Genomic DNA, 19,561 nt, shown 5'->3' on the forward strand with positions numbered 1-19,561 from the left:
AGTCATGAGAGATGATTGCACAAAGAAGGCCATACATCCCTTTTATTTCTCTTGCAAAGATCCCTCTGAGGAGTGTCCTGAGACTATGGTTTATAACTATAGTGTGAAGTACTGCAACCAGTCCTGCCGCTCGCTGGATGAGCCCGACCCGCTGTGCAAGGTCCGGATCGCGCCCATGGAGGGCTGTGCTTGCCCCGAAGGCACCTACCTTAACGATGAGGAGGAGTGTGTGCCTCCAGATGACTGCCCCTGCTACTACAAAGGCAAGATTGTTCAGCCTGGCAACTCCTTCCAAGAGGATAAACTCATGTGGTGAGTTGCTCTGATGATGCAAAGGCTGCTCTGTGCCTGGGGACATCAGGGCTCATGGGGGAAGAAGTCTGCTCCAATCCATGAATGGCATAATTTTACAGTTAGGAATAATGGCAAATTTTTCCTAGATTGTATCTTCCCCTGGCAGGAAGTGCAGCCACAGCAAATGTTAAAATCCCATATTCATGCTAGCAAACAAGAACCTGAAAATATGTTTAGTAGAAAAATATTTGTAATCTATCTCTTGCAGAGTTCATTGTTGTGTAAAAAATATCCAAAAACAGTGGGAGCAAGTTTTCTAGAAGACAGAAGGCTTGGAGGAGTTTCAGGCTTTGAAATGAAAAAGCAAAGTGAAAACCACCACACCATCCTGCAGACTATTTAAAAAATAAGAATGGTCCATGAAAAAAAAAACAAACCAATTATCAGTTTTTAAACTTTTTTTTTTAGACAAAAGAGAGAGAAACTGGGAGGGGGGGGAATAATAAAAATAATGTAATTAATTTGTATCTGCATTGAAAAAATTGTCATTATTCTCATTTTCAACTACCTTAGGGCTTCAATGGAAACAACCACCAGGGGAAGGCTTCTTTATTATCTTTAGATGTTTACATGTTCTCTCTCTAGCTGTCTTCCAACTGAGGATTCTACACTATTTTGTAATCACATATTCATTTAGTAATTTAAGAGATCTCTTATTTAAGAAAGTATTAGTCTTATCTCATGGAGTAGAAAATGGATGCTTAGGAAAAATTTGATTTAGGGGAAACACATAACAAACCAGTGCCAGATGAAGGAAGAGTATTTTAAGAGCTGGGTCTTTTAATCTTCCTTCTGGGGATGGTAATGCATGTCTGTGAAACTGATAGCTGTAACAAATATTCATTTTGATAGGAATTTGTTATTCATGTGACAAGTGAAGCTTTGCAGTGCCTTTCTCCCTGGTGAGGGAGAAAAGTGCAAAGAGCTGATGGGTTTTGTTTTATGGAATCTCTTTAGCAAATGCATTCAAGGAAGATTAGACTGCATTGGAGAAACTGTCTTGGTGAAAGGTAAGATTTTGTTAAATAATGTCATTATGGTGTCAGACAGTATTTATAATGTTTTTCTGTGTTATCTCTCACTTTCTGTAACATTTTAGTATTCTGCACATTTTTCCATTCTCCCTGAAATGTGTTAGTTATTGATAACATTTGTCTTTGTAAAATGTCACCAGACTTACTAGACTCTTTAGATGATGAGGATATTTCCCAAAGCTTAGAAGTTATCTGCCTTCTTCTCCCTTCACTGTTATTGGGCAGAAGCAAAACTATTAGAAACTTTAAATGATAGACACCTGCTGCCCTCTGAAATCCTCTGGCTGGTTTTGCAATTGCTGATGGCATCCTTATTGCTCTCTCTAAATTACTTCCTGAAATGTTTTCTCCTACTGCAGATTGCCCAGCTCCTATGTATTACTTCAACTGCAGCTCTGCAGGTCCTGGAGCAACTGGATCAGAGTGTCAGAAAAGCTGCAAGACGCAGGACATGCACTGTGTAAGGAGCTCACCTCCCAGCAGGGGCACAGCACAGCAGGGCAGTGCATGTAGGATTGTCCTTATCGAGCACCGATGGGAACACGTCATGCTGGGCACACACCAATGCTTCACTGATAACACAGCAGCTGTAGCTAACAACCTACCTGTGATGTTTGTAGCATGATTTCCACTAGCTTGCAATTAAGGAGATTTTTTAAAAAACCAACACTTTGGCATCCAGAGCTAGCACATCTCTGCTGGTTCCCTGTTCTTGCCGTGCACTAACAAGTTGTCTTCTCCCATATCTTCTAACGTGCAGTATGTCACAGAATGTGTTTCTGGCTGCATGTGTCCTGATGGACTGGTATTGGATGGCAGTGGAGGATGTATTCCCAAAGATCAGTGCCCATGTGTTCATGGAGGACACTTCTATAAACCTGGGGAAACCATCAAAGTGGACTGCAACACATGGTACGTTATCCCAGGGAGCCTTGCTTTATAGCAAAGTTTGTCAGAACTGCCAGACCATAGTGCACCCATGGGACAGGGTGTGTTTTGAAGCCTTCCTCTTCATCATGAGAGCCATTGGGCTGCTAGTAAAAACAAAAGGGGAAGTATTTCTCTGCATCATGCAATACTGAGCCTGCACTTGGAGAGAACAAGCACCAATATCTTCTGTTAAACGATTTCCATCCTTTTCTGTTTCCCCACCAGCTTCAGAAACATCAACCTTACTCTGGCTGGTGTGTGGCTGCTTATTCAATAAGGGAGAATTGAGTTTGTGTGTGTTGGGCACAGCTGAACCCTGAAAAATGACTGAATTTAGTCAAAGAAGAATTGCAATGGTCCTCCCTTGAGACTTGCAGTGCTTCCAGATCCATAGTTCTCAAGATAAACTAATACTCTAGTTACTCAAATTTCTGGTGCCATAGATTTCACTGTTATTACTGATCATGGTGGGTAAAATGCTTTCAATCTTTATCCATTATTTAGCAAGGATGAGACTGTATAGTTCTGCCAAATGGATGCACAGAAAATGAGAGCTAGAAACACTTTGGTCTGATCACCATTGGTACAGGCAATCAAGTTTAACCTGTGAAGTCAAAACCTGATAAGCTGTTGTTGCTATCACAGAGTCATTAAGAAGTTTTATTGCAGTGAGGGCTTAGTTTTCTCATGAGAAGAGAACACACATGGGAAAGAAAGTGCAGTCTCTGCATCACAGCTATAACAACTAAATATTGTCTACAGTCCTCCTGAACTAGAAGTGAGGTTTGTCAAGGTGTGGTGGGTAGACTTTGGCTGGACATTAGGTGGCCACCTAACTGCTCTATCACTACCCTCCTCAGCAGGACAGGGTTGGGGAGAAAATGAGATGGTCATGAGTCAAAATAAAGCAAAAGCAAAGGCTGTATGCAGAAGAAAAGGCAAACAAAATATTTATCCCCTAGTCCCCACTAGCAGGTGATGTCCAGCCCACTTACAGAGGTGTAGGGCTTCAGAAAACAAACATCATAACATACACCACTCTGTTCCCACCTCAGTCTCCCATTCTCTTAGCTTTTATTGCTGAGCAGACATCACATGGTTTGGAATATCCATTTGGCCAGCTTGGGACAGCTATCCTGTCTCTGTCCCCTCCCAAAACCTTATCCATGTCCCAGCCTGCTGCTGAGGGGGAGCATGCACAGTACTGATGCTCTGGGAGTGCTGCTCAGCACTAGTCAATACACTGAGGTGTTACCAATACCTTTGTAGCTGACAATGCAAAGCACTGAGGGAAAAAAATCCTCTCCATCTCAGCCAGACCCAAGGAAAGACAGAGATAATATTTGTTCACACCACTGTAATAGAACTGCAACATGATCCTTCACAGATTAAAATTCAAAAATGGTTGAAATATTCAGTTTTTCACCCTGAATTTTTCTTCTAAACCCCCACCATCTGCTGCCAGGACTCAATTATTTAAAATATATTTGAAGGAAATAATAGAATGAATGTTGATGGGTAGCAAACATGAACTTTTTGATTGATATGGCATCTCATAGCATGATCTTAGAACAGTTGAGAGGGCACTGTAAACAACAAACCTTTGTATTATTCTGCCCCTGTTTGAGGTTAAAGAAAGCCCATGTTTCATGCAAACATTGTTATTCTTTGCATTTTGCTTCCCAGCACCTGCAACAAAAGGCAATGGAACTGCACGGACAATCCCTGCAAGGGAACCTGCACTGTGTATGGAAATGGGCATTACATGAGCTTTGATGGGGAAAAGTTTGATTTCCTGGGAGACTGTGACTATATCCTAGCTCAGGTATCAATTTATTTTCAATTTCCCATCCATACGCTTTTTACACCCCACAGTGTAGGCTTCAGTCTGGGTAATTAAAAGGCACTCCCATACAAAATAGCCAAACCAATGAGCAGAGCCTACTCCCCTCCTCTTGCACCTAGAGCTGATAAGAGAGATTTTCCAAATTAAACAAAGCAAATTGACTCTCAGAAGTGTCACAAGAGGGCACTGTGTGATCCCAAATGATTAACTCCTTGGTTGGACTGCTCTTTCCCGAAGGCATTCCACCATTTTCAAGGGAAAGGAAAACGTGGTGTTGAAAAGTGTTTCCATCAGTCATGCAAGACTGACATTATTTTTGTTGTGATGGAAGCACGCAGAGGATAACGTGTGAGCCTCATATATAATAATTGAATGTAATGAGACAGCACTCAGTGAGACATTTTGTCATCCCCAAATTACAGTTGGTTTTCCTAATTTCAAGAAAATATATTTTTACCTTTTTGAACTGTTGCTATGACAAGTTCATTTCCCTCCCTTAGTTTTTCTTTTTTAAAATCCTGGTCAAAAATGCATCTGCCACCAGGTCATTTTCCACCAGATACTGCCAAAATTCTATAGTTTTAGTGAATAAACAAGTCAGATCAGAGTGTCATTCATTTAGAGCTCCTAAAAATGCTTATAACTGGTCTAGTTGCCTGACAAGATCTAATAGAATGTTATCTGTTTTTCTAAGGATTTTTGCCCTAATAACATGGATGCTGGCACCTTCCGGATTGTGATTCAGAACAACGCCTGTGGGAAATCACGCTCCATCTGCTCCCTAAAGATCACACTGATTTTTGAGGTTTGTCTAGAACTAGTTACAACCAAGGAGCTGTGGTCTTGATTTTGTAGTAATTACTGAATCATTCTCTTATATTCCACCTCAGTTGCTGCTAGAAGTACCTACGGAAGTCAAACAGCCAGCAAGCTAAGGCAGGGAATTTGGGAAAAGCTTAGGTATTTCATTTTAACAGGGACTGAACACTTCTGTGCATGAGAGGAAAGATGCAAGGACAACACTACAAATGTGCATTTGTGTGTGTGTGTGTGTGTGTGTTTTCATTTGTGACAGTAGACTCTGTGCATCTGGGGCTGTGGCTCACCTACCCACCAAGACAGAAAAATAAGACAAAGAAGGAGAGACAGAGTCCCAGTGCTGTTGCATTAAGTTTTCTATTTGTTTTCCTTCCATGCAATGCATCTGTTCCTTTGTAGAACAGTGAAATAAGGCTTTTGGAAGGAAGAATTCAGGAGATAGCCACTGATCCAGGAGCTGAGAAAAATTACAAAGTGGACCTCAGAGGAGGTTATATTGTAATTGAAACAAATCAAGGGATGAACTTCATGTGGGACCAAAAGACTACTGTTGTTGTTCACGTGGCACCCTCTTTCCAGGTAAGTAGGGGGTGGACTGGGAGTTATGATTTCAAAGTCAGAGTTATGCATCCAGAACTGGAGCCCCAGTTTTTCCAGAGCCTGGAAAAAAGGCTTGGAAAAAGTTTGATTTAGTGGACAAGAAGAAACAGCAAGCGGGACACATCTCATGTTTTATTGCACTGTTCAGTCAGTATAAGACACTCCAGAATATTTGGGGCAAGATGTATTGATAACACATTGGAAGTGTTATGTCACTTGAAGTTCAACTTTTTCTGAGCCATTTTTTGCTTTCTGTTTAGAAACTTGCACCTATTTTGCCTTTACAGACTCTATAAATTATTTCTGTTAAAGAGTGGGCTGCACTCAAAATACCAAAAAGCATTAACTGTGCCTACACACATTACATAGGGAAAAGTCTGTGGTCTTTGTGGGGACTTTGATGGCCGCTCAAGGAATGATTTCACAACCAGAGGGCAGTCCATGGAGATGAGCATCCAGGAGTTTGGAAACAGCTGGAAAATAACAAGCACCTGCTCAAATATAAACATGACAGACCTGTGTGCAGATCAGCCTTTCAAGTCTGCCCTGGGACAGAAGCACTGCAGCATCATTAAGAGTAACATCTTTGAAGCCTGTCACAGCAAGGTAATCCTCTTCTCTCATCCTCAGTGGTTTCACACTAGATATTTGTCGCTATTTTGCAGCACATTTGCAGCATTTTTTTCGTAGTGAAGCTACTACTAAAGTAGTACTCAGCTACTTCTCTCAAAACCTCACTTCACAGCTGTGCCAATTTAAACCTGTTGCACAGTATTTGAGGAAGCAGCAGTGCCTGTTTTGAACAACTGAAGATAAAGAGGATAATAGTTGGCCACCAGAAGTAGAAAGTTAGGTATCTGTAAAATGTAGAGATAAGTTAGTCTAGGACTGTTTGTGTGGTGATCCTTGGGAAGTTCGTTCAAGTTATCTAAATAGACTAATTATTTGGTTTATTTGAGTCACAAATTTAATTAAACAGAAATAAGGCTACCCTTCTTAATTAGAATGTCTATAAAAAGCTTCAGTGCACTTTAATAAAAAAATTTAAAAACAAACTTGGCTTAATTTCCTTTGTTCGTTTATGTTGGCAACAGTTAAAAAACAAGAGACAAGAAGTTTAGTGGAAATAGGATTTTCTTTCATACTCAATCACAGTCTCTCAGCTGAAGAGTACACACTGTGTAGTTGTGCTAAGCCAAAACAAGGTAGTTCAGTCCTGCAGAAATCACACTGGGAAGGCATTTTAAGTGTAAGTAGCAGCACTGCACATATGAGAATAGTAAGATTTAGAGTACAATTCTACCAGGCAGGTGCAAATAGAAAACTACCTGTTGTGAAATATCATGGCTCCTTCATGACAATCCCAGTCTGTCACAAACCATGTACATGACAGAAATTCAGAACCCTTTCCCTCATTAAAACACAGTGCAGCAGACACAGCTGTGGCGACAGCTCTGTTGGTGTTTTGACAGGTGAACCCAATTCCATATTATGAATCTTGTGTGTCTGACTTCTGTGGCTGTGACAGTGTGGGAGACTGTGAGTGCTTTTGCACCTCAGTCGCTGCTTACTCGAGGAGCTGCAGCAGAGCTGGTGTCTGCATCAACTGGAGAACCCCTGCCATTTGCCGTGAGTACTGCAGGGAAGGGCACACAGAGAGCAGCGCCCCTGGTGCTCAGGCACACGGGACACAGAAGAGCAGAACACCTACACTGCTATGCATGTGTGACTGAGCAAGCACTTTTTATCATATTTACCCTATTAAAATCTTTTAAACTAGATTTAAAAAATAGTCCCTGCCCAGTATCTGAGACCTAAATGTTTTTTATTTTTCTGTTCCAGCTGTGTTCTGTGATTATTACAACCCACCTGACAAACATGAGTGGTTCTATAAACCCTGTGGAGCCCCTTGTCTAAGGACCTGCAGAAACCCACAAGGGAAATGTGGGAACTTGCTGTACAGTTTAGAAGGTAATTCTTCCTTGACTTTAATGCAGTTTATGGGAGTCACAGCTACTAGTCTGGTTTTAAATGTCTGAAGCATCAAGGTGACTGAAAGGTTATCCCATCTGTCCCAGAAGCTCATTGACCATGCCTTGCTAATTCACTGTGTGATGGTGCCATTCATAGCATCATTTGCCTGCTGCCTTTAAATATATGAAGAGATAAAATACCATTCAATATAAATTTCTATAGAATAATTACCTGTTGACAAATGCAGTAAATTAAAACCTGGGGGAGAGAGGTAAAAAGAGGACTTGGAAAAATAATTGGTGGTAAAAAGAACATTCATACTGGAATCACTTTCATTTGGGGATCAAATCTATATTTGGTAGAGGTATTTATGTAATTTCCTGTGCCTGTGTAACTCAGACTAAGAATACTTTGTTTAATTTTCCAGGCTGTTACCCAGAGTGTAGTCCTGACAAGCCATATTTTGATGAGGAGAGCAGAGAGTGTGTCTCCCTCCTCAACTGCACTTCATGGTAAGTCAGTTGATGGTGAGAAAGGTAGAATAGGACTGAAAAGGACAAATTAGGAGATGTTCTGTTAATGTTTATAGGCAGTGGCAATTACCATTAAATCCAGGAGTAGGTTTTTTGTAAAAGTAGTACAGTTGCAGACATTGTTATTCCATATATGAATTCATTTCAACAAAACAATTCTTTTTCACTCTTTCTCTTCAGTGATCCTGAAGAGAAACTATGCGCTGAAGACTCCAAAGGTAACTTTTCACCCTCACCATGCATTGAGTGATGGCAGGAATGCAACAACCCAACATCACATATTACATGTTACCAAACACATTGGCAATAGGAGGCCAGACAGGTAGTTTAGTATTAGGGTGCAAAGCTGCACAGATATACTTTGATAGAAAAAAGGCAGCCTTTGACCTCAAGAACTGTGTAAAGGATAATCACGAGGAGGAAGGGGACAGGTGTAATATGTAGGATTCATCTTACACAGGTTAATACTGCTTTTCCACTTTTCCACTTCCTTGGTAGTCAGTGAAGACAAATAGAGAGTAGTCTATAGCAGACCATTCATGGTACCTTTTTTAATAAGTACTTTTAGAACAGGGCAAATCTTGTAGAAGTGCTGACCATTCATTTAATAAAATAAACTAAGCTTATTGGATATGTGTTTGTGTGCCTAAAGGACACATTTGGTTAAGGTACAGTATCAGTTCATTCCCATATCTGGGAGAAAGCACATCCCAAAACACAGGGTGACCCAATAGATAAGACATTTGCAGTTTAGCTGATTTTGTTACAGTAATAGATACTTTGGTTCTTACATGTACAGTCTCCAAAATCTGGAGAACTTCTCATATATTTAAATGAAATTGTGTACCACTGCATGCTCCTCATTTGTGGATGGAAATGGCTGTGCAACACCTCCTGAGCCAGAGTTCTGTCACCCAGAAAGGCAATAATCCCAGTCACATTCCCTGCCCAGAGAGAGTTCTCCTGTGCTCCAATGCTGAGTTAGGCCAGTATCAGTTCTCATGCTTTTACCAACCAGTAATTCCTCCATGCAAGCTGACTCCAAGAAACACCAGGAACCAGAAAAATCCAACACACTTTAAATAAATGAGATACACTCACAGTGCAGCTTCTCAAATAGCAACTAAGAAAGTTTCTTAGCCATGTAATTGATGTTTGATGTTGTGACCTTCAGAAGGGTAAATGCAGAGTTAGGTTTGCTTTTCACTTGTATTTATATTGCAAGTGTCCTCTGTTGCCATGGCATTTTCTCTTTTGGTGCCTCAGTTTGCCTGTGCTGCTACAATGGGAAGACCTACACCTTAAATGAAACTGTGTACAGCCACATGTCTGGGACCAGGTGTGGTGAAGCTGTCTGTGGCCCTAATGGACAGATCATTAAAACCCTCACCCACTGCAGAACTCCAACTACACCAGCACAAGGTACCAGATTGATAAGGGACTTGGTGGTGATTCTGTGGAAGTCCACAATGGTAATAAGATTTATCCATCCTGGAAAAAGATTCCTACAGCATGTCTAGGATAACAACAGTATTTAAGACTTTTGAAGTTTCAAAACGGAGGGATCAGAGCTTGTGGGTCTTGTGGTGACGACCAAAAGTGCAATCTTATAGATTCTTGCTGACCTTACTGTCAGTGAGGTTAAGAGAGAATAGAAAGATTCAGCAATTTTTCATACAACGTTTCCAATAAGCTTGAGCATATCACAGTTGACACTCTGGTGTCATTAGTCTCAATATTCCATACTTCTAAATCTTTTTTTTCTCCTTCTTATCACCCATAACACGTTCTGGTTTTTATTGTACTGTTGGAATAAGTGAGTCTTATACAGGTCACTTTTCTTATGAAATCCTGTTCCAAAGACATTTTCCAGCATGAATGGAATGTGAAAAATCAGAAAATTTCTTTATCCCTTTTTCCTAAAAGATATAAAGAAAAGTGGGGAATTTGCCACATGATTTTTAGAAATAAAAATACGCGGCTAAAGTGTAAATATATATATATATATATATATATATATATATTATCCTGGCAGTGCAAATTATACAAGGACAACAAAGAAAGTGAAATGTTAGCTTCTCTTCCCATGTGAGTGGAAGAGCTAAATACTTGATAGTGAACCCATGTGTTTGGTATTTACTGAAAATGTTAAAAAATTGAATAAATACAGTGGAGTAGTACCTAGTAAAGGCAGGATTATTGAAAGCAGAATGTAGGTGGCATAGTAAAATGTCTACATGGTCTGTTTCTATTTAAACCAACAGTTTCTTTGAAAGAAAGCACTAAAAGTCCAAATGGAGTGCCACTGGAAATCACCTCTCCAAAGTCAGGTGAAGTACTGCAGGGCTAGAAACATTAAATTGAAATGAAAAAATGACACAAGAAGGGGTGTTTATTGTATTCTGTATAGGAAAAAAAACAACTCGATGTGGGAGGGTGTGTGTGTAGTATTACAGCACCCTACTGTGTAATAGAAGGAGGGTTTATAATTACAGAAGATGGTTTCCGTGTGGATGTGTACAGAATGTAGTGGAAATAAAAAAAAAGATTTTTAAAAAAAATTTTTGGAAGTTGTAGAGAATGTAAGAGATGTTGTAGGGCTTAAAAGTAGAGTAGTAGAGGATTTAAATACTAATTCATTTGATTTCCCGCAGAACCACATAAGAAATATATAACATCTGCACCTCCCTCATCAGAGGTAGCCACTCCCTGCTTCTGCAATGACAATGGACAATTGATACAAATGGGTGAGAAACCATGCAATTTATTTTCTGCACCATTGACATGGAAAGATGTATTGTTAGATAAAAGTGCTTCGGCAAGTGCTCATTCTGCCTGTCACAGTTAGATATTACCAGAAGTTGTTACATCTTTGAACTGTAGCTAACACCTTCAGAACTACAACTCTCCCATTTCCAATAACTCTGTTCTGGTTTGAACACCCCTGGTGTAAAGAAACTTATAGCAGTTGCTGATGTCAGCAGAGCCCTGAATCCCAAACTGCTGAACATGAGCTTGCAACTGACAATAATATTCCAAAAGCAGAGGAGGAAAGACTCTTCTTCATCTGTTAGTAGCTCCTGCTTCACTTAGCTCCTGGTGTTTGTGAAGAGCAGATGCACTTGGTGATTTAATCAGTATTGGCTCTTCTTGTACACATTTTCAAATCCTTCCAATGTACCTAAGAGCAGGATTTCAGATTAGGCCTTGTGGCCCTCCCTCAGTCTTTGCCCTTTGGATGAACTGCTGTCCAGTTCAGCCACCGAATCCCAGGAGCTGCAGACGGTCCCCTGAGCATGGCTATTGGGTACAGATGGTTAAATGCAGGGCTGACAATGCAGCCTCAGGCTAACACTTGGGTTTTGCCCTTGCAGGAGAAAATGTTTCTCTGCCAGTGAATGTATCAGGTCGTTGTGCTTACTCCATCTGCAATAAATCATGTCAGATTGAATTAATTTGGGCAGAGTGTAAAACTGGTCATTCTGAGACCCTCAAGGTCTGTGATCCGCGTGCTGAAACCTGTCCACCAACACCTGCTCCTGGTGTAGCAAATCAAGTTCCTGCTCCCACAAGGACTTCTGTGAGTGACTGTCTTGCACTCAATCCTCCCAGAAAGGTGAGAGACTCTGAAGATGTGTTTAATCTTTCATCATTCCACCATTCATGCATTGCCTGCAGCCAAGGTTTGGTGTTCTCCACTGATGCTGGTATCCAGCACTACAGCTGGACTGTAGGTGTGGCTGAACGAGATGATTTAGAAGTATGCCAGAAACCCCTCACTGAAAGAATAAGCTGAAGATTCTTCTGTTCACCTGAAGCAGGTCATGATTGTATGTGAGCTGAACAAAGACTAGGAAGGCACACCTGGCAGTGTCCTACCACCAGAAGTTATCAGGACCCTAACATATATACCAAAAAGAGTAGATATTGAGGCTCTCTTTATTCCTATATGGTTCATATTGCCTGGTTTCCAGAGCCAGAGTAAACACCAAATTTTGCCATGCTAGACAATTAAATGAATGGAATGTAGTTGCTGTGTGTGATTTTAAAGATTTTGTGAAATTGCTTTGTTATTTGCCTCTCCTTTTTTTTTTTCAATTAATCAATAGTTTAATGAAACATGGAATTTTGGAAACTGCCATACAGCCACTTGCCTCGGAGAAGGAAGCAATATCAAATTGTCTGTCATGACTTGTCCACCTCAGCAACTGAAACTCTGTGTCAATGGTTTCCCAATCACAAAACACTCTGATGAAACCGGTTGCTGTGAAGTCTCTGAGTGTCAGTGTAAGTGGCAGGAAAATTCCTCAAATTTATGTTATGTTCAGCTGGGCCTCAAAAAGGAAACGTCTATCTGGTCAACATCTATATTATGTTCATATCAATTCAGTAGGATACAATGGAACAGAAATCCCATCTGAAATCTTGGCTGTTGAAAGCAGATGTCCTTGCTAGATTAGTTTTTCTTTATCAAACTGGATTTTTGTCTCTGACTGGAAGCAAGTAAAAAGGTTAAAACCAGCTTGTACTTACAGGTAGCTCAGAAGTCGAACTTGAAGCCTGTCATTCTGTCTTCTAGGTATTTGCAGTGGATGGGGAAATGAGCATTATGTGACTTTTGATGGAGCATATTACCATTTTAAAGAAAACTGCACCTATGTCCTTGTGAAGTCAATTCACCCTGACTCTCACAACTTCTGGATTCACATAGACAACTACTACTGCGCTGCCACTGGTGGAGCAATTTGCTCAATGTCCCTCATCATTTTTTACTCCAACTCTGTTGTTATTCTGACACAAGCTAAGGAACATGGAAAAGAAACAAACTTGGTAAAGTATTGTGTTTAAATGAATTCTCAAAATTATTTTGCTGTAGTTATATTAGTGTACTGCCAAACATCTTGTGATGACAAAGGATTAAGCTTGTAAAACATGGAATGGGTAACAAATGCAATTGCTTCGCTTTTTCTCTCTCTTTTTTGCTTTGTATCAATAGAATCTGCATATTCTAAAAATCTGAGAAATTATCACATAGCTGAAAAATGTGGTTTTTGTCCTGATAGGAGTATTCAAGTATAAATTGCAACATATTTACAAGGAATATTAGACAACTGCTTAAATGACTGACAGACACCATTTGGTGCACCTAAGGTCTGAATTTGTGCCCCTCTGCTTTCCAGCTGCACTAATCATGTTCCTTACTCAATGAAGGAGCACCCATAAAAAACTTTTATTTCTTTTCTTTTAGATTTTGTTTGATGACAAGAAAGTTGTTCCAGACATTTTTAAGAATGGTATCAGGATAACCAGTTCTGGCCTTTATGCCATAATTGAAATACCTGAATTAGAGGTATACATCTCCTATAGTCGACTTGCATTTTACATAAAACTCCCTTTCAGCAAGTTTTATAACAATACTATGGGACTCTGTGGTGAGTGTCCTCATCAGCTGACAAAAATTATTGCTCTGAATTTTCCTCTATCTCTCATTCTCTTGTAAAATCTCTAAATGCTTGCAACTTCACTATTTCTCACAAATGTTAATAAATTTATTTAATGGAAAGACACTGTCAGGAAATGTAGTTTTAAGTCATATCTTTCATTCTGTCCACAGTCTGTTGGGGGATGGAGATAGAATTTTTCTAGGCCCTTCCTTTTCATCATATCTACTTCATATAGGAATGTAGGAAATGTGGAGAGTCCTGTGCCATCTCAGTTATTCTGGCCACCAGAAGAACTGTATCAGCCAACACATCAATTCTGGTTTTCATGAGTAGTTGGCAAACTGTTTCTTTGAGCCTTCACTTCCTAGAAACAGTTTGTGAGAATTTATCCAGAACCCCACATGTTGCTCCCTTCACACAAGGAAGAGAACTTCCCCCCAGAGTTTCTCTAAAACCAGCTTAATCAGCATCAACTGTCCTTGAACTGTCATTTTTATATTGCTACCAGGTACCTGCACCAACCAGAAGTCTGATGATGCTATGAAGAGGAATGGTGAGGTCGTCGAGTCCTTCAAAAAGATGGCACTAGATTGGAAAGTCCCATATCCTACCAACAGATACTGTAACCCTGGTGTCTCACAGCCATCGAAGATTGGCTATCATCAGCATTGTGTGCCTTCTAATCTGTGTAAAATCATCTGGTAAGGCAACTCCCAAAAGTATCAGAAAGAAAAATCCACAGGGTATTTTCATTCTTCACTAAATGGCTTGGGTGAACTGATTCTAGGATATGAAGAAAATACAAAGTTTTGCATACCTCGTGCATTCCAGATTGAGAGCTTCTGCCAGCTCTTATATGCAAAAAGATGCAACTTTCAAAAGAACAAAGAATAGCATGTTTAAGATGTTTTTGTGTTTACAAAATACAAAAAGCAGTGAACTGATGTGTGTGTTCTTGAGCTTGGCAGATATTTTTAAGCTGCATCAGCAAAATCAGTCCTCTCTTAATTGTATCTGCTGCTTGGCACTCCCTCTGCCTGTCAGTTCCGGAGAGGGCAAGTGGGAATTAGCTAAAATTTAGTATCTTAAAGCTCTGAATTATATGAAACACAGTCAGAATATAGTAAGCAAATATATGTGTCTGTTTTTAAAACAATTTTGTGGTTTAAAGCAGGATTTTCAAACATGCTGGCATAAAAACGTCAGCATTTAGACTTGCAGCTATGAGCTGTGCAGGAGCCTTTGCAGGTAGCAGTCCAACATAATATTGTTTCCTTTCAAAGCACTGTAAAGAATGGCAGGCAAAGCTCATTCTTTATTAAGCTGTGGGGGTGTGTTGCCTATGAGAACAATTTGTAGTTGTTCCTTGAGGTTTTGCCCGGAGCAGGGGGGATGGTTTGGCTCTGAATTGAATTCTTCCTTGGAAGCAGCCCAAGGTTTCTCTCTGCTCTGTGCAGGACCCTGACGGAGTGCCACGGCGTGGTGCCCCCCCAGCCGTACTACGAGGCGTGCGTGGCCAGCGGGTGTTCGCAGGAGCAGCCCAGCAGCGAGTGCCAGAGCCTGCAGACCTACGCGGCGCTCTGCGGCCTCCACGGCGTCTGCGCGCCCTGGCGGGGCCTGGCGGGCGGGCGCTGCGGTGAGCCTGGGAACGGGCCGCGGCTTAGCGCGGAAAACACCCCCTGGGGAGAAGCGAGTCTGCTCTGCCCTCCCTCCACCGCTGCTCCGGACCTCAGAAACAGCAGGGACAAACCAACGAGGTTGTTCCAGCCCAGACCTGGTGCAAAACAAGGGGGAACCAGCCCCACGGTGTCTCCTGCGTAGCTCAGCCGAGAAGCTGTGTGTGTTCCCCGCAGCTTGGGCACTAGATGGCAACGCACCGCTTCCCTCTGCTCGGGCCGCCCCGTGAATCAGGGCGAGCCCTGCTGGTCCTGGCGCTTGCCCCTTGCTGGCCCCATGGGCCCCTTTGGCTGCAGGGCCCCCTTGCCGCGCCGTGCCGACCCGGGAGGTGGCCGCGGTGTCTGGGCTTTGTCCCTTCGTGTCCCTGCATCGGAGGGTGCACCTGGGTCTGGGCTTCTTAACTTGTGTGTTGCAATGTTCCACAGAGGCCAGCTGTCCTCGGGATCAGGTGTACAAGCCGTGCGGGGAAGCAAAAAGAAACACTTGCTTCAGCAGGTGGGTCATTTCCATAAGGCGCTTTTCAAGTCCATAATGTGAAGATTGCCAGGGAAATTTGAAGTTCACATTCCCTTGGGATTTAGATGCCTTGATTGCCCTGGGCAATTTTTGCCTCTCGTTCATTCTCATTTATATTCTGTTTGTGCAGAGGAGTTGTTACGAACACCCTTCCTTCCCAAAATAGCACACCAGTGTTTGTTGAAGGATGCTACTGTCCTGATGGAAAAATTCTGCTGAATGATCATGATGGCATTTGTGTGTCAGTCTGTGGTAAGAAATGGTATAAATGGTGCTATGGGAAATGGGGGTCAGAGCCTGACTAGAAGTGCATATTAAGGAGGTTGTTTTGGGTACAGAGGAAACAGGGGAGATCTTGTTACTGACCCTTTCTGGGGAAGCTGGGAGCATTCCAGATTGAGAGCTTCTGCCTGCTCTTATATGCAAAAGATGCAACTTTCAAAAGAACAAAGAATAGCATGTTTAAGATGTTTTTGTGTTTACAACCTGTGACTTTGCACTCTGAATTTCTCTTGGTGGCTGTTTCTCAGATTTCAATACCTTCCTTCTGTTCCTGTTTTTCTGCTTCTGTTCTTTTCCCTGATGGAGTTACCTTTAAAGTAACACCTAATTCATTTTATAGGTTGCACAGCGCAAGATGGGTCAGTGAAACAGGTAAGAGAAAAGGAAAATACTGTCTTTATAGTTTGTGTTCTGTGACCTTCTGCAAAAATGACTGCATAAGTTGTTTCTTTTATTTCTAAGCTTAAAAACCAGTGAACTGCAATGACATTGGGGAGAAAATCAGATTTTATTAACTCCAGAACTTGTTTCTGTACTTGAGGTACAGAAACAGAAACAGCAGTTTGTGGGAATCAGTTTCCTGGTAGAACTATCAGGCTTTCCTCCTGGAATCACATAAACCTGAAAAGGAAGGTGGCAAATAATACCATTTTTTCTTACTCTTCTCTTCTTCTCCCTCTGGGATTTGAATTGCAATTTTCCTACACTGGCTTGCAGCAGGCATTCATTGATTTAATGCTTCCAGGTTTTTATCTCTGAACTGCTATCCCTCGTTTTTATAGCCTAGAGAGGCTTGGGAACATGACTGCCAATACTGTACTTGTGATGAAGCAACCTTGAACATCTCTTGCTTCCCCCGCCCTTGTGCTAAATCTCCACCTCTCAACTGCACAAAAGAAGGCTTTGTACGCAAAATAAAACCACGTCTGGAAGACCCCTGCTGCACAGAGACAGTCTGTGGTGAGCAGATCCTTCACTTGCTGTAATATGACAATATTTGCCTTTATCAGTAATCCTTAAGTGAGATGTGGTACCCCACAGCACACTGGAGTGGTCATTTTTTCCATCTATGTGCCAGGAGCTCTTGCTAGCAGAAAAAAAAACTCCTCTGGTCCACCTTGTTCTCTAAAATTAGTGCCATGACCTGACAGATATTTATACTGGAAAATCTCCTGTGGATCATTGGGACCAGCAGGTGTTCCACAGGATCCTTTGGCTCTTGTCCTTCTGAGATGAGAGGGTGATCCTTCCCTCTCATCACCAGTAAGAGAGGATGTGTTCATCTTCCAGGCTTCCCTAAAGCTTCCTGACATATGTTTGCCCTCAGCTTTGCATTTGCACCCTCCCAGTCCCAAATGCCCATCCCAGCACAGGAGTGGCCTGCTCCTAAACCTGGCCATTCCCGGTATCTATATCAAGATGTAGGACAGAGAATCCTGGCAATGGTAATAGGATGTTTTTTTCCAAGCTCTCTCCATAAGTAACACTGCTGGATGGGAGGTTTTGGCTTACTTTGTCTCTGCTGTGTATTGCAGAATGTGATATAAAAACCTGCATTATCAACAAAACAGGATGTGACTTAGGTTTCCAACCAGTGCTTGCTATATCTGAGGATGGTTGTTGCCCTGTCTTCTCCTGTAGTAAGTACCTTGTTTCCTTAAGATGTTTTATTTGTTCTTTGAAGTATTTGATTTTTCTAAATGAGGTAACATCATGGCAGAAGCCTCTTTCTTTTCAGCCTTTACAACTGAGCTATTTTTCCCTTTATTTCTCCTCCCCCCCTTTTTTTTTTTTTTTTTTTTTTTTGTTGTTTTTGGGTTATTTTTGATTTGGAATAACTGGTTAGGGTTCTCTGTATTCATTATTCAGGGAGTGTAAGCTATTGACCATGTACTGAATGATGGTTAAACTGAACCCATCCAGAAGCTCTGCTGCCAAATTATATTTCAGATTCACACACATAAGTCCGTTAACTTTGTTACCAGCATAGTGGTTAACACTAAAGAAAAGTTCAAGTGATTTCAAGTGTAGGTAAAAAAGGCAAAGGCAAATAAATTTTACCTTATGGAAAATACCAGAGTATGGAATTATCCCCACTTAATGCATATCATCTAAGCAGATGCTACATATGGGCTTTGGAATACCAAATATCACCATGTACTAGTTGCTTTTTTCCCCCTTCTTGTGTGAGCTATTAAGTTCAGCTCTACTCTTTGACTTCTCTAAATCACTCACAATTCAGAGACGAATACAGAAACTGCATCATTCCTAGCACAACCTTTTTCATTTTTTTTTTTCTTACAGTATCAAAAGGTGTATGTGTTTCTGAAGGAGTTGAATTTAAGGTAGGCCTTCTTTCAGACACTTCTTCCTAGGAGTTAATGTTGCTTGAGTCAGAATTATCTGAAGTTCTTGTTTTCAATACTCATACAAAAAGCAGGATTAGAATGGCTTGTAATTCTTCCCTGCCAGTAAGTTTCCCTACCAAGCAATCTGTGATTCTGGGATAGGTTATTCAATAGCAATGCTAGAAGCCAGTAACTTGCTTACTAAAAGAGATCTTGCCTACACTTTAGAGTCAATGGGTCAGAATTGTAATGAAACACAAATTTTAAAGCTCATTGAATGTTATAAGATTACTGCTTGCTTGCTCAAACTGTCCAAAAATGCTTGAAATTTATGAAAACTCATTTAACATCACTGATACACTTAGGAATGTCAGCCTTGTCTTCATTTTGTGATACCAATGGTGAAGTTTTAGAGATCTGGATGTGTATTCATTTCAGGAAATTCTTCCAAAAGTAAACCTCATAAGCATTAGTTTTTTTCAATAGGCCAGGGGGATGTTTATTCCAGAACCCTCTGAATTCTTGTCATGGTTTTCTCTCTCCCCTGTATTTCCAGCCAGGGGCAATGGTGCCTAAAAGCTCTTGTGAGAACTGTGTGTGCACAGATGAGCAGGATCCCGTGACACAGACCAACCGCATCCAGTGCCTTCCTGTGCAGTGCCAAACCACCTGTCAGCAGGTCAGCCCCTCCTTGACCGCAATGCCTGATGGGTTGAAACAGGGACAGTGTAACTGCTTTATCTGTGCAACACAGCAGGATAGACTCTTCTATTAATGGCTTTGTAAAGTCCTTTTTAGGGTGCTGTTATTTTTGCTCCAGCAAATTTAAGAGGTCACCCTTGGAAAAGTGCTGTGAGGGGAAATGATTGCAAACCTGTTAAAGTCTGACTGCTGAAAGATGTTTGTGTCATTCTGTTCATGTTGTCCATAGTCAGCTCGTAAATGAAGATTATGAGGAAACTGCACAGTGGTTTATATCTTTCCAGACACTTTCACTTGTGGATGGGGAATACTCAACTGCTCCTCATTATTGTGAGAATTAGCACTCAAGTTGTTCAGTCTGTTAGTGAATATAAGTAGGGTGGTTGCTTTTCCATTCATGCCCAGATAAGGACAGATGGACCACCAGTGTTAAAAATGGACAAAATCTTTCATTACACTTTTTTATGGAAGCCAGCCACCCCCACAGCCAGGAGAAAAGCAA

At 41.2% G+C, this 19,561-nt stretch overlaps 1 protein-coding gene across 1 annotated transcript in view; it reads left to right on the forward strand.

Moving 5' to 3' along the window:
• LOC131084371 (mucin-5B) overlaps positions 1 to 19,561 on the forward strand; it is a 42,088-nt gene that overhangs the window by 17,211 nt on the left and 5,316 nt on the right. Inside the window, exons 16-42 of the mRNA XM_058025782.1 lie at positions 60 to 312; positions 1,312 to 1,364; positions 1,748 to 1,848; positions 2,149 to 2,300; positions 4,005 to 4,143; positions 4,859 to 4,969; positions 5,383 to 5,562; positions 5,953 to 6,189; positions 7,056 to 7,212; positions 7,426 to 7,554; positions 7,985 to 8,069; positions 8,271 to 8,308; positions 9,357 to 9,512; positions 10,745 to 10,837; positions 11,465 to 11,706; positions 12,200 to 12,377; positions 12,670 to 12,920; positions 13,339 to 13,522; positions 14,043 to 14,235; positions 14,992 to 15,170; positions 15,637 to 15,706; positions 15,858 to 15,979; positions 16,350 to 16,381; positions 16,792 to 16,969; positions 17,545 to 17,649; positions 18,314 to 18,354; positions 18,914 to 19,036. Coding sequence (XP_057881765.1) covers positions 60 to 312; positions 1,312 to 1,364; positions 1,748 to 1,848; positions 2,149 to 2,300; positions 4,005 to 4,143; positions 4,859 to 4,969; positions 5,383 to 5,562; positions 5,953 to 6,189; positions 7,056 to 7,212; positions 7,426 to 7,554; positions 7,985 to 8,069; positions 8,271 to 8,308; positions 9,357 to 9,512; positions 10,745 to 10,837; positions 11,465 to 11,706; positions 12,200 to 12,377; positions 12,670 to 12,920; positions 13,339 to 13,522; positions 14,043 to 14,235; positions 14,992 to 15,170; positions 15,637 to 15,706; positions 15,858 to 15,979; positions 16,350 to 16,381; positions 16,792 to 16,969; positions 17,545 to 17,649; positions 18,314 to 18,354; positions 18,914 to 19,036 — 3,782 coding nt within the window. The remainder of the gene's footprint in view (positions 1 to 59; positions 313 to 1,311; positions 1,365 to 1,747; positions 1,849 to 2,148; positions 2,301 to 4,004; positions 4,144 to 4,858; positions 4,970 to 5,382; positions 5,563 to 5,952; positions 6,190 to 7,055; positions 7,213 to 7,425; positions 7,555 to 7,984; positions 8,070 to 8,270; positions 8,309 to 9,356; positions 9,513 to 10,744; positions 10,838 to 11,464; positions 11,707 to 12,199; positions 12,378 to 12,669; positions 12,921 to 13,338; positions 13,523 to 14,042; positions 14,236 to 14,991; positions 15,171 to 15,636; positions 15,707 to 15,857; positions 15,980 to 16,349; positions 16,382 to 16,791; positions 16,970 to 17,544; positions 17,650 to 18,313; positions 18,355 to 18,913; positions 19,037 to 19,561) is intronic.

Source organism: Melospiza georgiana, chromosome 6 (assembly GCF_028018845.1).
Source record: "Melospiza georgiana isolate bMelGeo1 chromosome 6, bMelGeo1.pri, whole genome shotgun sequence".
NCBI lineage: Eukaryota > Metazoa > Chordata > Aves > Passeriformes > Passerellidae > Melospiza > Melospiza georgiana.